Source organism: Protopterus annectens, chromosome 2.part1 (genome assembly GCF_019279795.1).
Source record: "Protopterus annectens isolate FY-2018-M chromosome 2.part1, PAN1.0, whole genome shotgun sequence".
Lineage (NCBI taxonomy): Eukaryota > Metazoa > Chordata > Ceratodontiformes > Protopteridae > Protopterus > Protopterus annectens.
The window spans coordinates 515,262,586-515,278,143 of NC_056729.1; the positions used below are offsets into that span (position 1 = coordinate 515,262,586).

A 15,558-nucleotide genomic window follows, 5' to 3' on the forward strand; every position below is an offset into this window, starting at 1 on the left:
GGTTTAACAGGAGCAGGAGGCAAAGAATCAGGATTAAGAGAAGCCTCTGTAAAACATCTTCCACTACATCCAAAACAGGAGGTATAGCCAAAGGCCTATGCTGGGGTAAAAAAAATTCCCTAAGCCTTTTCCTGGAATCAGAGAAGTCCTGACCTTCCCACTTAAAATGCTCCCTCATGGAATGAAGAGTTTCTGAAAAGAAAAATCCTCAGGAGGAGAAGCAGAAGGAGTAGAATCATCCACATCAGAATCAGAATAAGGAGAGTACTCCTGTAAGTCTTCAGCCGAAGACTCTGAAACATCTGAAGCCTGCTCAAAACTCCCTAGCTCAGGCTCCACCCTAGGTCTCTTATCAGGAGGGGGCATAGAACCCCTAATCAAAGTAATCAAATCTTCTGCCATTTTAAGCATATGCTTCTTGGGCACAGTTCCTGAAGAGCTAGGGGTAACACCAACTGAAGCTAAACCTGGCCTGCCCCTGGGAGAAGCCTTGGAAACAGAAGGAGAGGGCCTAACCACCCTAGGCAGGGAGGGAGTATAGTAACCTGAGAAGCCCCATCAGCCTGGCCTGCCTCCTGAGAGGCCACATCCTGCAATAACAAAGTCTCTCCCTGGGATCCCAAAGAAACCTCCGGTGGAACCACCGGCTCCACCGACACCTCTAAAGAACCGGCGTCCGTACTGACGGTTCCTCTAGCCTAGGTTTAACTGCTTTGTCCTTGCGCTTCTTGAAGAAGCGGGCGCCGAGCATCCGACGGCATTTTATAATTGCACCGCTTTCCGAAGACTAACCTGGCACAATCTAATCTTCTCTTAATAGTGCGCTTATTGAATCTAGCACAAGAGCGACACCCAACAATGTCGTGCTCAGGCCCTAAACAAGGAATACACAAAGTATTGGTAGTCTCTATGCGGTATCTGTTTCCCACAAGAAATACAATTATTCACTTTTTCTGACATCCGGTAAACCACTGAGGCAAGAAAAAACTAAAATATTCCCCAACGGGGTACTTAGCCAACTTTGACTCGGTGTGAAACTCCGAAATCGAACAATTTCAGAACGCCAACCGGCACTTGCAACGCTGCTTCTGCATCGGACCATGCGGCAAAAAAGACTGAGGATATGATGTCGGTCATGCGCATTTGTACCCTGACGTCCTGATGTCAGTCAAATGCGCCTTGACCGACGTCAGCCTTATACTTTGATATTCGGGCCGACCGAGGACAGCGGACTACCCAAGTGTAAGGACTGCAGCAATGTGAGATGAAGAACATCTGGGGGTCTTAAAAGCACCGCACCTTTCATGAAAGTTTTACATAATCTGCTGCTCATCAACGGTGGGTCTATGGAATCGTGAAATTTGGAGATAGCTGCTAGTTGGACTTTAATAGTAGAGACTGAAGATCCTTGATTAAACAAGGATGTTAAAAATTTTAAGACCTCTGGTATCGGGGCAGTAATAGGGTCTAAGCCTCTGAGTTGAGCCCAGATAGCAAACCTCTTCCACTTACTGTGATACAATTTCTTAGTGGTGGGTTTGTGGGCTGAAGATAAAATGTGAATAACTTCCGGGTCCAAGGTGTGATTTCTGACTAAAGTCGGAAGAGGAGGAGCCAAGCTGTTAATTTCAAAGTGTGAAGGGACTGGTGCTGTTGTCCCGACTGATTAACCAGAAGGTCCGGAATTAGATCCAAGAACCAAGGACCGTCCAGGGTATATTTCTGTAGGTAGGGGAACCATACCTGACGAGGCCAGTACGGGGCAATTAGAATCATTGTGGACCCCAATTGGGAAGCTTTCTGGATGACTTTGGGGAGGAGTGGAATTGGAGGGAAAGCATAAAGCAGTCCTGTTGGCCAAGGTTGGACTAGAGCATCCGTAGCTGCTCCCCTTGACGGGGTCAAGGAAAAGAACCTTTGCACTTCGTGTTTCGTGGTGTTGCAAACAGGTCGCAGCACGGAGTCCCCCACCTTTTGAAAATCTGAGCTGCTACTGTTTCGTTCAGAGACCACTCGTGAGGAGAGAGAATAGTCCTGCTCAGTCTGTCTGCTAATACATTGGATTTTCCTGGAATGTGGGTCGCTACCAGGAAGCGCTTGGTAGCCACTGCCCATTCCCACACCCTCATGGTCTCTCTGCAAAGGGGATAAGATCTGGTCCCTCCCTGTTTGTTTAGATACCAGACCACCGACATGTGTGTGTGGATGGCGATAATGCCTTGAGGGAGAAACTTGTGGAGGGCTTGTAGGGACAGAAGTACAGCCCTCATTTCCAACACATTGATATGGAGAAAGGTTTTGTTTGGAAGCCAAGAACCTTGAACTGACCTGCCCAGACAATGCCCCCCCACCCCGTCTGGGAGGCATCCGTTGTCAAGGTGGCCACCGGAGGGGGTTATAACAAAGGGTCTTCCCTGATTCAAATTGGATGGCAGAAGCCACCAGCGGAGGTCCCGTTTGCACGTTTCTGTAATCAGTATGTGATGATTGAGGGGGAGATCCTGAAAAGACCATTGTGTCGATAATAGCCACTGGAGAATCCTCATGTGCAACCTTGCCAGAGGAACTAGGAGAACCGTGGCAGACATTGAACCTAAAAGTTGCAGGACCATCCTGGCTGGGGCTTTGGATCTTAGAAGCAGGGCTCGGACTTGATCTTGTAATGTTTGTATCCTTTCGGAAGGAAGATTCGCATTAATTTTGAGTCTATCTCTGCTCCTATGAATCTTATGCGCCGAGAAGGCAGCAAGACATACTTTGACCAGTTGAATGTAATTCCCAGGGAAGCACCCAGGGAGATGGTGGCTTGTAGGTTCTCTAGTAGTAGATGCCTGGTGGTGGCAGTCCGGAGCCAGTCGTCCAGATAGGGAAACACTTGGAATCCGAGACTCCTCAGGTGAGCAGTCACTACTGCCAAACACTTGGTGAACACCCTGGGGGCTGTGGTGAGACCAAAGGGCAGTGCACAAAATTGGAAATGACTGTCTCCCAGGCTGAAGCGCAGATACCTCCTGGACGCCTGATGTATCGTTCTGTGATAATAGGCGTCCTCGAGATCTATGGAGCACATCCAAACATCTTTCTCCAACAATGGGAGAATGGATTGTAAAGTGACCATTCGGAATTTGGACTTCATGACGGACTGGTTTAGTTTGCTGAGATCCAAAATGGGTCTCAGGTCCCCTGTCTTTTTTGGCACTAAAAAGAACCTTGAGTAATTTCCGGATCCGATCTGGTCTGTGGGGACCGGTTGGATTACTCCTTTTTCTAGCAGCTTTGAAGCTTCTTCGGCTGCAATTTCCCTTTGACTGGGTGGTGGGTCCGGGATTTTTTTGGACGGTGGGGGTGGGCGTGTGAAGGGAATGGTGTAACCTCCGGCAATAATCCGAAGCACCCAGTTGTCCTGAGTAATAGACTCCCAGGCTTTTAGGTGCTTGGAAAAACTGCACCCGACTGGCTCCGGAGCAGCACAGCCGGGCAATCCCTCATGGAGTGTGGGAGGCTGAAGAGCCACGAAAGGACTCGCGGTCTCCAGTGTTGCGGGGGGCCTCTGCCGCCTCTTGGACGGCGTCTCCCAGAAAAATTTCCCCCTCCTCTGCCTCTGGAAGGGGAATCTTCCTGCTGTTGAGGAAAGAATTTCTGTGATTTGCGGAACCACATCTTCCCTCCTCTTTTAGCCTTGGGATAAGGCCGAAAGGGAGTGGAAAATCGTGCTCCTACGGCAGATAAAGTCTTTCCCTCCTGCTCACAGCGGGTAAGTGTCTTTTACCTTGGGTCCAAACAAAGAGGACCCATCAAAGGGAGCGTCGGCAAAGGAAGACTTGAAGGCCTCCGCGAAATGACACAAGCGGAGCCAGGCTTGTCTTCGAGAGCCACGCCTGTGCCTGCCGCTCTGCCCGCCTTGGGCCGCATATGAAATGAGCCTCATGGACGAGTTAGAAATCGAGGTAAGGATAGCCAACTGAGAGCTAACCGACTGGGCTAGCTGCTCAGGTAGGTTACCTGAGAGGGAGTCTGAGAGCTCCTTGACCAGATCCCTCTGTAGTCTGGTGAAATGTGCCAAATAATTCAGGGACCTCAGAGTAAAGGCCGCTGAACTCAGGGTGCGCTTCCCGTACCGGTCCATGCTCCTAGACTCCTTATTAGGAGGATGGACGACGTTGAAGCCTCTGCCACGTCCTGCTGGGTAGCAGATGCCACCACCATGGCATCTACAGCCACGCCTTTCGTTAAGAACTCCTTCTCGGGTGGGGCAGACAAAAATTTGTTAGGGTGAGAAGGCACTGGTTCCACATTATCTGGATGTTCCCACGCCCTCCGACAAACCAAATCCAGGAGCTCGTCGAAGGGCGGAGACACCCAGGAGGCGGAGGGCTGAGCCCCGAAGGCCTTGAGGAACACAGACTCATCAGCGGAGGGGGGTTTGGAATTCCAGCCGCCTCGTTGCTTGAGGATCTCTAGAATGTCTGCAAATGAGACATCATCCGAGGATGACTTTGGGGACCCCTCCGCATCAAGATCAGTGTCCGATGCAAGAGACTCATCGGGGGAGTCTACGTGCTTCCTCTTGCACGATCTCTTCCTTGGGGCTCCTCCGAAGACAACTCCGAAAGACCCTCAGGAGGAGGGGAACCCCCAGTGGGGGTAACCTCAGGCCCCGGGGCTCTGCTGCCTAGAGACAGGGGAACTGCCAAAGACCCAGTCTCCATGCCCAGGGAAGGTGCCGGTAAAGCCGTAGAGATGGCCAAAGAAGATTTGGCCAAGGCACTCCTCATAGCTCTGAAGGCCGGACCCCCAGAATCCTGGGAGGGTCCAGTCTCCGGAGCCATGATAGCAGACGGAAGTCCCGCGGCCGAAGCACCGAGAGGGAGGCTTGGAACAGACTGCATTGGTCCCGAAATGTCACCCCCGGGCCCGGCCGAAGAAGTCCGTGTGCTAAACTCCGACCCGAAGGCTGGGGTTGGAGTAAGGGTCGGAGCCGACCCTAGGATCTCCACTGGCTCCACCAGCACCTGCTCTGATGGAGCCGAAGCGGTCGGAGGAATGGCAATGGAATGGGCTATCTGCTCCGAAGCCAATTGGGTTGGAGCCAAAACAAATTTCTGAAAGACTGGGGACTGGAAAAGCCTTTGGAGTACCCTGTCTATGTCCGAATCTGACATCCTTGATGACCTGGAAGGGACCGAACGGGTCCGAGTAGGCCTCTCCAACGGCTCCAAGGGACTAGGGGGCCGCCTCGAATCGACTCGATAATTATCGGCGCCGAAGGAGTGTCCAAACCAATTTCCATCGGTGCCGAAGAGGGCTTCGGCGCCGAGGAGGAAGTGTCTGAGCGGACAACCTTCATCGGCTCCAAGATCAGTGGAGCCGATGAAGGTGACCCGCCTCTCGAGGCCCCAGCCGTCAGCTCCGAACCCAGAGGAGTCGAGGCTGGAGGCATCGAGGCAGACCGTTCCGCCCTCGGCTCCGAAGTCCGTGGAGCCGAAGGAGAAGCCTGCCTATGTCTTTTGGCGGTCGGTTCCGACAGGCTGGTCGGAGCCGACGCCCTTTTCTTCTTTGCAGGAGAAGGAGAGGAAGCTAATGCCTCTTCAAATGAGGGTTTAATAAGGCCTTTTAAAATAAGTTTATTTTTCCTCTCTTGGAGGACCCTCGAGGAAAACGCGTGGCACACGCTACAGGACTCCTGCAAATGTTTGGCGCCCAAACAGTACACACAGAGAGAATGGTCATCTGTTATTGACATTTTGAAACTGCACTTAGTGCACTTCTTAAAACCTGAAGGCCTAGGAGCCTGTGACATTTTGGCAACCAATCTAGTGAACAGCAAAAACAAAACACACTAACTATCACAGAAAAAATTCTTTTTTTTTTTTAAACCAAAGACTGACACAATAGCAAAATAACTAAAAGGATTCAAGAACCCTAAAATAAAACGGGACTTGAATGACAACTGACTGACAGGGGAAGGCCCTTCAGCTCAAAGGGGACCTCTAGTCAGAAAAAACGCAATCACCACACAACTTTTACAAAAAATATCCACTCATACACAAAAACACAAGATAGCCGTTAAAACAGCTTTTTGTTGAAATTTTAGGAAATCCCTGACAGGAAAGTGAAAAAAACCACTACTTAGCTCAGCCAAGCTCGAGACCACGTCTTTGCTTGTTAGCGGCAAACGAGATCTGGGGGACTGGTAGTGGTGCATCCTGGGATATAGTAGGCTCAGCCATTAAGAGACTTTGTTCTTTGGCATAAGCGTGCCGAGTCGGAGCAGAGGATCGGCTCCGAACCCATCAGTCAGAATGTAGGCGAGATAGGATCACATAACAGACTGTTTACAGTTCCCAACACATGGCTATGCAAGACTCCTGCACCTTTAACAGATCAAGACAAAAGTTCTTACAAAAACATACAAGTTTCACAATTTATTGCAATAGCTCTGCAATTTTAACAATCTTCATCACAATACACTTTTAAAATACAAAGTTACAAAATTCTTTACAATAATGCTACCATTTACAACATTCCCATATTAAGAGCACGATTTCTGTCTAAAATGCCAAATCCTCTTAACATGCAACTTTATGAACACTGGGTTCAGAACACGCTTTAAAGCTAGGAAAGTGCTGCACAAATTTTTATGCTGGTTTAAGATCTTCTCATTAAAGCTATGTTGATCACAAAGTACAGTCTTTGAGCCATCATGTAATCCTTCCTGAATGACTGAAGCAACAAAAGTGTAAAAAAACAAAAAACTAACCACATGTACCCCCAAATGGTACACCACCCGATCAAGAACTGTGGGGGGGGGGGGGTGGTGGCTTGGAAACAAAAAGGTGGCAGAATATTCTTAAGCCAATTTCTTGCTCAAAAGTGGGAGGCTTATTTTCACTATCACAATTCTCTATGGTTGAGCCAAAAATCACCAGACTACACTAGACTAAAATATGGAGAAAACTCAAAAGCTCAAACTGCGACCATTTCCTATCTGGACAGTACAGATATGCAAGCATAAATTAAATGTTCAAATGCTAGGAGTGTTGCAGGAATTCACATTAATGGGACTGAATGTCTTTTGAACAGATCACTCAACTTCCCCTAGGGTTACTGGACAGCAATTTCAGAGCGGTAGATGAAGGGAGCCTGCTGTAAGAGAGGCCATGTGCCCTACAGAGTTCTCTTCCTCACACCAGAAATGACAAATACTCCTTCGGAAGACTGACTTAAAAGCCTGAAGGCAGTTCATATGCAAATTCTCAAAAGTATAAAAGGAGTGCAACCATGAACAGTAAGCACTCAAAAATACCAGCTCAACGTCTGAAATGATAAATGTATACATCTACCATATGAACTACAAAAGTAGGGTGGAGACAGAATACCCTATGACTACTACTGCTGCAGCACTTTCACTGGACAAAGCTTTGAATGTTGACAGAATGTGCGACTGGGTGTCCAAGTAGCAACCTTCCAGACACTAGTTCACCTTAACCTCCAAGTCTTGCTCCCCCATTACAAAAAGGTAACTATATTAAACTACTTGGAAAAGTTCCATTTTATGAAATTTTATGCTTGGTCACTAAAGGAAAAATGAAGCCTGTTCAGTACAATACACCCATTAAATGCAGAATTCAGTAACTTTTTTGCCAGGGACTACCTAAAGCATAAAACAAGTGCTTGCTCTACATTAAACCACATCCAGAGTTTGGTCCTTTACAACTTGCAGTTTAGAAATCTTTCTGGCTAAGATGACAGGCCATGTTTTCCTTACTTGAGGTTAGATATACTGTGGAGGTTCCAAAAAGATGAACATTAGTTTGCGATTACAATTCTCAAATCCCAAGTGGATACCACCAAATCAATGCCTCGAAAGCTTAGAATGAAAGTTTACTTTAAATACAGTTTTAAGCAGCATATTGAGATGCTTATACAGGAGAAACAGAAGATGCACTCGAGTGTTGGTCTGGCCTATTCCTCTACAGGAGGAACTACACAAAAAAGCAAGGTCTAAACTTCAGTGGACCACATTTCTTGGTTAGTCCTTCAGCTTTAAACAAAAAGCAAAAAAGTGGCTGCTGGGAATCACCAAAATATTCCAACGTTCCTAGGCACACATCTGAGGTTTAGATAAACCCACACTTTCAAACTACTGTTGAATACAGCCAGAGTTAAGTCAAAGATGTGGGTTACAATAATGAGCCAAATTCTACAGCTTATACTGAACATTCTTTTGTCCAAAAAGATCTTCTGGTCGGTTTCCTACAGAACAGCCAAGGCTTGCAGTAGCATTTCTTGAAATGTTTTGGGCGGGAATTAAATATTTGTTTAGCATTATACCACCTATCAGATGGAAAGGGCAAAAAGACCTTTAACCAAAGGAACTAGCAACTACTATGATATCCCCAGAAAAAGGTTCATTCTCAGCCAAAGAAATCTGAAAAATTGTATTCTGAAGCAACTGCCTTATAATTGGCTTCTGCTGTCATACCCATACACTAATTTGCAGTTTAGGCAAACTAATACTGTACTTTAGGAAACTAAAACCCCTTGAGCAAGATCCTCCATATGATGAAAATTTTCACCCTAATAATGCACCTAGTCAATCTTCTTCTTCTTCTTCTTTCGGCTTTTCGGTTAAAGAACATGGATCCACACCTTGTCATTGAATGATTTTTGTGTGGTTTTGTCGGACGTTGTTGCCCGAAACCCCAGAGCACACAGAGAACGCACACCTAGGTCCAACCTAGCACGAGTAGGCCAATTTAGGCAACCACCGAGCATGTGCAGGGAGGAGGAGGAAACACCGGAGAAACGAGGCCCAACCACAGGAGGACATGGAGAGCCTGCAGACTCCACAGGAGAAGGCAGCCGAGGATCGAGAACTCTGTAGCTTGCGGTGGCGGCAACCACCAAACCACCCACCGTGGCCGCCCTAATGCACCTAGTCAATACAAGAGTTTATTTATGAACCTGACTGGCAACAGCATAGATGAAGAAACTTAACTGCAGAGTTATTTAAGCCCAGAAGGGCTTTAACAATATGATCAGTTTAAGCCGAAACACCATTTCCTAGACCAAGGACTATTAGCATGGTGGCAAGGGTCTCTGCCTTTGAAGCCTCCTGAACTGTAAGGTTTGCGAGCTAATGGTGTTACTAATACCTGTTGCATTAGCCTTAAAATACTTTTACACAAATTTAACACAAAAAGTAGAAGTGTCCAACAATCTGGGGAACAAGTGTAAAATCCCTGAGCATCCAGGCAGTACACACCCAAGAGGAAAAACTGGGTCTCTGGTCCAACAAATAACCATTACTGAAATACAGAAATACCCACACAAAAAATAAAAAATCTGATGAAGATGTAGATCCCCACAGTCACTTATGTGACCTCAACAATATATGGAGAAGGAACAAATACCCATTCTTTGGGTGTCACCTGATTGACATCTTGGTGATGAAAACTGATTGCTTTATCAATGCATGTTATCTGGAATCCTACACAAGCAATACACCAGTGGGGAGATCAGTAACCAGAGTGGACAGTTCTGCTGACTGGAGTAACATGCATCAGTGTATCAACTACTGAAGGATGTTGTCACTAGTTAAGCTTGAACCTCAACTGCCACCTCCTGTTCAACCAAGAACCTAAAGAAACTTCCACTTGAATTTTTACTTTCTGGATGCTTTGTTATTTCTGATTAGAAGAATAAAACAGGACCAAGACAAATGTGCTCAAGAAAAGCTTGCTTTCTAAAAGTTTGATAAACATTGTGTACAATCCTGACAACTATGTTATGGTAATCAAGAAAAAACCCTCTGCAAGAATCAATGGCACTGCCTAGCCCCTGTTGTATTATAGGGACACCCCCCCCCCCCAACTACAACCCAGGCAATCCCATTATTTCATTAGCATAAAGCGTGGAGGATGAGCTTCAGCAGCCAAAACAACTCAACTATCCTGGCAAAGGGGTGGGGGTACTTTGCCTGACACATGGGTGTCCTCTACTGGTGGGTAGGCTTGTGGAGAAGTGCAAAGCAGGCTCACTGTTGAGAGACATGACTGCAGAGTCCGGGATGATGTGGGTGGGTGTAGTGTATCATTCCCATCCAGCCAGCCACTGGGAATATACTAGCCACCTACAGACAGGAGTGAGAAGTGATGAAGTAGGGGACCTCCATGGAACCTGCAAACTAGATAATCCCTTGATGTCTAGCTCTCATCTGCACAGCAACTGAGCCAAATCAAGCACCCAACCAGGAATGGATGAGTGCACTCTTACACGGTTTAAGAAAGTCTCACTCTTGGCACTTGCACCTAGAGGAAATAAGGAGATGGGTCACAGGCAACAGTGCCATTAGTCAAGTCCCACAGTACAGACAAGTACATGCATACCAGTAAATTAAGCTTCTTTGCCACCAAGACACAGGGCAGGAGGCAAAAGTAAAGTTTACTACTTAAAATTGCAGAAACTAAGAAGGGGCAGAGTGGCTTTTGCTTTCTCTGTCTCATGGCTATGTTCAGCAAATCATTAAATTTTATGGCTTCCTACTGCAACAATCCTTACTGCAAACATCTACAAATGGCTCTGAGTACTCAATTAGGCTATTAGATTACAGAACGGGGAGAGATTAAGCACAGAGGTGGAGGGCAGAAAACTACTACAACAGAGAACATACTTAAACATCTACAATTACATATGCACAGGCTTCCAGATACCATGAGCTACATTCAGCCAATAAAAGAAGGCAAGGTCATGAATACTAAAGGACTGCCATTAACCTTGAGAACTCAGAACCACCACCACTGATCCATACTCAAAATTAAGAAAAACAGCAGTGAACAAATTTAAAAACTGCATTTTTTTGGCCAAGAAAAAGCACACAATGACAGATGTCTAATGTGGTTAGCACAGAATGATCATTCGACAAGCCAGTGTGGCAAACAAGGTAATATGGAATTGTGTCTGCTATATTTTAGTCTTCTATACCAAGGGAGATAGTGTAGTGTAGTGAGACTTCTGGCATTGCTATAAGAAAAACTCAGTCAAACTGGAAAGCAGTGCTTTCTTGGAGTCTTACAAACATGAAGCAACAAAAATGCATTTGCCCTGCCAAAAACAACCTGTACATGGTTACATGCCCTGATAAAGAAGCCACATTACTATGTTAATATAAAGTTCTGACTCAAATGTTCTGATTTTTCCCCCCATTAACTACAGCACACTAAGCTTAGATACTAGTTACAGTTAAATGAAAAACTCTCCATTTAACCTTTCCTGCCATTTTTGAAAAGGACTTCTGGAAAAACGCCACCAAAGAGGTAGAGGACAAGGATAAATACATACACAAGTATGGCAAACAGCCACTGTACCTTGTATCCCTCTAGTCATATGACTGACTGCACAGTGATCCAAGTATGTAACCTGGAAATAAGTACTATTCAAAATGGGTTTGCCACTGCAAGTAGCAGAAAAAATATTTCACACAACGCAATCTTTTAACCAGTTTCCAAACCAATTTTTGTATAAAAATGCCAAAATAAAATCTTAATATTGAGTGTCACGTTTTATCTCCTTGCCAATAATAAAATCAATGCATCACATTTGCAAGAAGGCATAACTCCAAGTACTTCCAGCTAGAAACAGACTGGAGATGCTGAGAAGCAGTCAAAATCCAGGGTATCGTTAACAAGAGCATCTTCTTAACTGTATTCCATAACAAAAGGTGGTATGATTCAGGCCCACCAATCTCAAGTCAAATAGCCTGTTCTACAAATGGTCTGTTATGGAGACTGGAAATGGGTAAAAATCACAATGAGAAGCTGCTCTCCAATGAGAAAATGCCTACAGCCTCTAGGTTCAATTCCATTAAAAAAGGAGGCAATGTTCAGATTATTCTTGCAGCCAGCTGGACGAGTCCTTATCTTCTGAGTCATCTAGACATGCTTCCAAGTTAAAATCATCATCCATATGATCAAGGCGTCTGACCTTTGTCGGAGTACCAGAATAAGAATCCTAAATAAAGGAAAGAGATCATTACTAAAGCATTAGAATAATTGACTGGTATAGTAAAAATGCACCACAGTCACCACCAAGTTCAAAGCTGGCATAATATGCTTAAGAAAAAAAAAGAGAAGCAGGGATGTTCTCCAAGCTGCTCATATGCATTAACTCAAGTCAGTACCTCACGTACTTTTATGAAACTTCTTTTCATATGAAGCTCAACAGAAAGAAAAAAGCAACTGCGCAGAAAACCCTTCCTAAATGCCACTTGACAGACAAGAACCACTAGGTGTTTCTCAAGACAGAAGTGTGTGAAAAACATTACCAAAAAGCAATTGAGACCTTGCATTGGGATACTCAAAAGAAAAACACTAGAAAAGTCTGCAAAGTTAAAATATACAAAAGTAACATTTCAGTGTCGCTCATTCCCTTCAATGTTCATTTTCAAAGCAAACAGGAGCTTGCCATAATTGTAATATGTTCACTGCTGCAGGAGTGCTAACTCCAAGATTCAGCTACAAAAAGCAACACATTCAGGCTCACACCTTTGAGTTTTTACTCTTTCTGCACTCAGCTTAGACACCTGTGGCACAAGATGTCCATACGTGCCATATTTGCTTCTTCCTTGGCCCAGAACCATCAGGCTAATACACTCAAGTGTACTAGCTTTTGATAGCATTTAATCGAAAATCATAGCATTTATTGTGTTTTCTGCTTGTCTGTAAAAAAACTTGAAAAAAACAAAAAAAAATATCCTTGCTTTCCATACTTTCCTAAACTAGTGTTCCAGAGACCAGATTTTGCTGATCCCTGGGCTTTGTCTTGGTTCCTGTTTTCTCCATTTTCCTTAGTACTGAACTGCCTGTTTGTCCTCAGAGGAGTGGTTTAAGGCAGTAACTTGTAGTTTATTGGCCATTTTGGGTCATTTCCTGTCTTTTCCAGCCCCCTGCTATAAAGCACGTTTTGGCGCATTAGCGATTTAAGTGAGTTGCCACTGTTGCACACTAGGGCAGCTCCGGTTAAGCAGGTTTAAACTATTCGGGCTACCTAAAGTCCACTCTTCAAATTTTCCCTTGAAACTACCTTCCTCGACCTATACTACTCATCTAATCAGCGTATCCTATAACTAAAAGATCATCTCTACTTGACTAAGTAGACTATTCTCTATCTGTTAAACCTAGCACTTGCTCCTACAGTACTTATTACCTTGATACGGCACTCTTATAGATAGCACCCCAAAAGGCAACCCCCATTTCTCGGTCACCCACATCCCCGGAATCTTTTAAAGTTTTTGTCTATCCTTCTAGCATGTCGAGGATCAGTTGCTAGTGTCATCTCCTGCTCAGCTGGTGAACCTGGGAATATTGAGGCAATGTTACAATTGCCTCATGTACCTGAACAACCCTCTCCTCCTCCCACAAAACACAAATACATGCGAGAGATGCAACTATACGGCCAAACTGGAGGCTGAGCTCTCTCAACATAGGACTGGCAAGACCAGTCAGGAGGGGAAGGTTACCACACACACTATAGACCCAGTCTCACATAGTACCATTACAACCTCAAATCATACACATAAACACACAAAGACATACTCGAAACTCTGATCAAAAATCTACCAAAACAGCAGAGGCCACCAAAGCAGACACCCAAAAAACCACCACCTCAGAACACAACACCTGCAACACAGACCTCACAGTCAGAGTGTCAAACAGTCACAGCCCTTAAGGCCAAACACAATGCCAGACACACTAGTCATTGGTGACTCCATAGTCAGACACACTGATGTCCCGCTCACCAGACTGAGTAAGGAGAAGGTCACAGTAAGCTGTCTGTCGGGCGCTAGAATCCGCCACATAGCAAGCACTCAGGTCTCTCAACAGCAGGTACAAATATGACTCAGTCATTGTCCACGCTGGTGTAAGCGACCTGAGTCGTACCTCCTTGGACTACATGAAAAGAGACATTGAGGAGCTCTCTGATTATGTAGCCCAGGCAGGTATGACCCTGACCTTGAGCAGTATCCTACCTTCACCAAGAATGATGCCACAATACAGAGATAAGATGATCAGCTTTAACAATTGGCTTAAACACTGGTGTCATTCAAAGGGGATCCAGTATCTGTCTGCCTGGGATGACATGCTGGACAAGCCACGCTGCTTCAAGGGCGGCTTGCACCTGTCACCCTGGGATTCGGATATTGGCAAAGGCTCTTGCCACCCCATAGTGCCTTTTTAGGCAAGGCTCAAATTCTAAACCTACCACCCTAGAACACAAAAGGAAATAAACTAAGGGTAATGCTGCTCAATGCCAGAAGTCTAAATCTCAAAATGCACGCCTCGAGGCCCTTCTCAGTATGGAGAACATCGATGTCTGTGCTGTGACAGAAACCTGGTTCAAGGCTCCTGAGAGCACCCCAGCTATCAGGTTTTACCTCATATCATGCGTTCCGGCCCCAAAATCAGGAAAATACCAAGAAAGGAGGGGTATCCATATTCATCAAGGACACCCACACCTCAAGACTGGTGGCAGCATGATGCATCGGAGACCATCCAGGTGCAATTAACCGTAGGCAAGACTGCTCTGCAAATAGTAGCATGTTACAGGCCACCCTCACAAACTCAGGAACCTCACATGGCCTTCCTGAAAACACTAGAGGGATAAATGCATCACCAAACACCATCATACTAGGTGACTTCAATTACCCAAATATAGACTGGGAACACTACTCAAGCCCAAACACCCTAGCCCAAAAGTTCCTGGAATTCATAAACTCAAATGCCATGGAACAACTAGTCACCATTCCCACAAGAGGAGATAACATACTTGATCTCATCATCACGAACATGGGAGCACAATGTTCAACACGGAAGTATACCCCTCACTGGTGAGATCAGATCACAAACTAATCTCGCCGGGGGTCCTCCTCCCACCCCACCTGAAATAAAAAGACCACAGTAAAGAACTTCCCAAAAGCCGACTTCACACTTCTAAAGACTAGTGTGGTCTCCTTTAAGGCCCCGAGCGGCGGAAAACAGTACTCAAGCCACTGAATCACTTACAAATGCCTTCTACCAGCACCTGCAGGACTGCATGGATAAGGCAATCCCAAGCAAAACAAAGACTCTTTGTACCAAAGGCAAGCGTCCAGTCTGGTGGACCCCAGCCATAAACAAACTCTACAACAAAAGGAGGAAGCTACTACAAGATAGAGCAAAATCCTTAAAAGGTAAGACACCCTTGATCACTATAAGTAAAAACTAAGAGCTCTCATAAAATCATCCAAAGCAAATTCGAGAGAAAAATAGCTAAAGACTCAAAAGACAATCATAAGGCCTTCTTTAGCTATGTTAGAAACCTAGGAGGAAACTCCCAGATATGCTCAGAACTAGTTCAAAATGATGTGAAGATTACTGATCCTACAGACATTGCCAACATACTGGCTGACAGGTTCAGTGCAAACTTCTCACCCCCTCCCCAAAGGAGATATCTATACCAAATGATTGCAGCCCCCAAACATCTCCAGCCCAAGTGAGAACTGCTCTCTCCAAAGCAAAA

At 45.5% G+C, this 15,558-nt stretch overlaps 1 protein-coding gene across 2 annotated transcripts in view; it reads right to left on the bottom strand.

The window, feature by feature from the left end:
- Positions 1 to 6,412: 6,412 nt before the first annotated feature.
- LOC122794130 (stem-loop binding protein) overlaps positions 6,413 to 15,558 on the bottom strand; it is a 405,733-nt gene continuing 396,587 nt past the window's right edge. For both annotated transcript variants that reach the window (XM_044062311.1, XM_044062310.1), the window contains 2 exons: positions 8,939 to 12,012; positions 6,413 to 8,592 (listed from right to left, as the gene is read on the bottom strand). In XM_044062311.1, the coding sequence (XP_043918246.1) occupies positions 11,890 to 12,012 (123 nt within the window). In that variant the 3' untranslated portion in view covers positions 6,413 to 8,592; positions 8,939 to 11,889. The remainder of the gene's footprint in view (positions 8,593 to 8,938; positions 12,013 to 15,558) is intronic.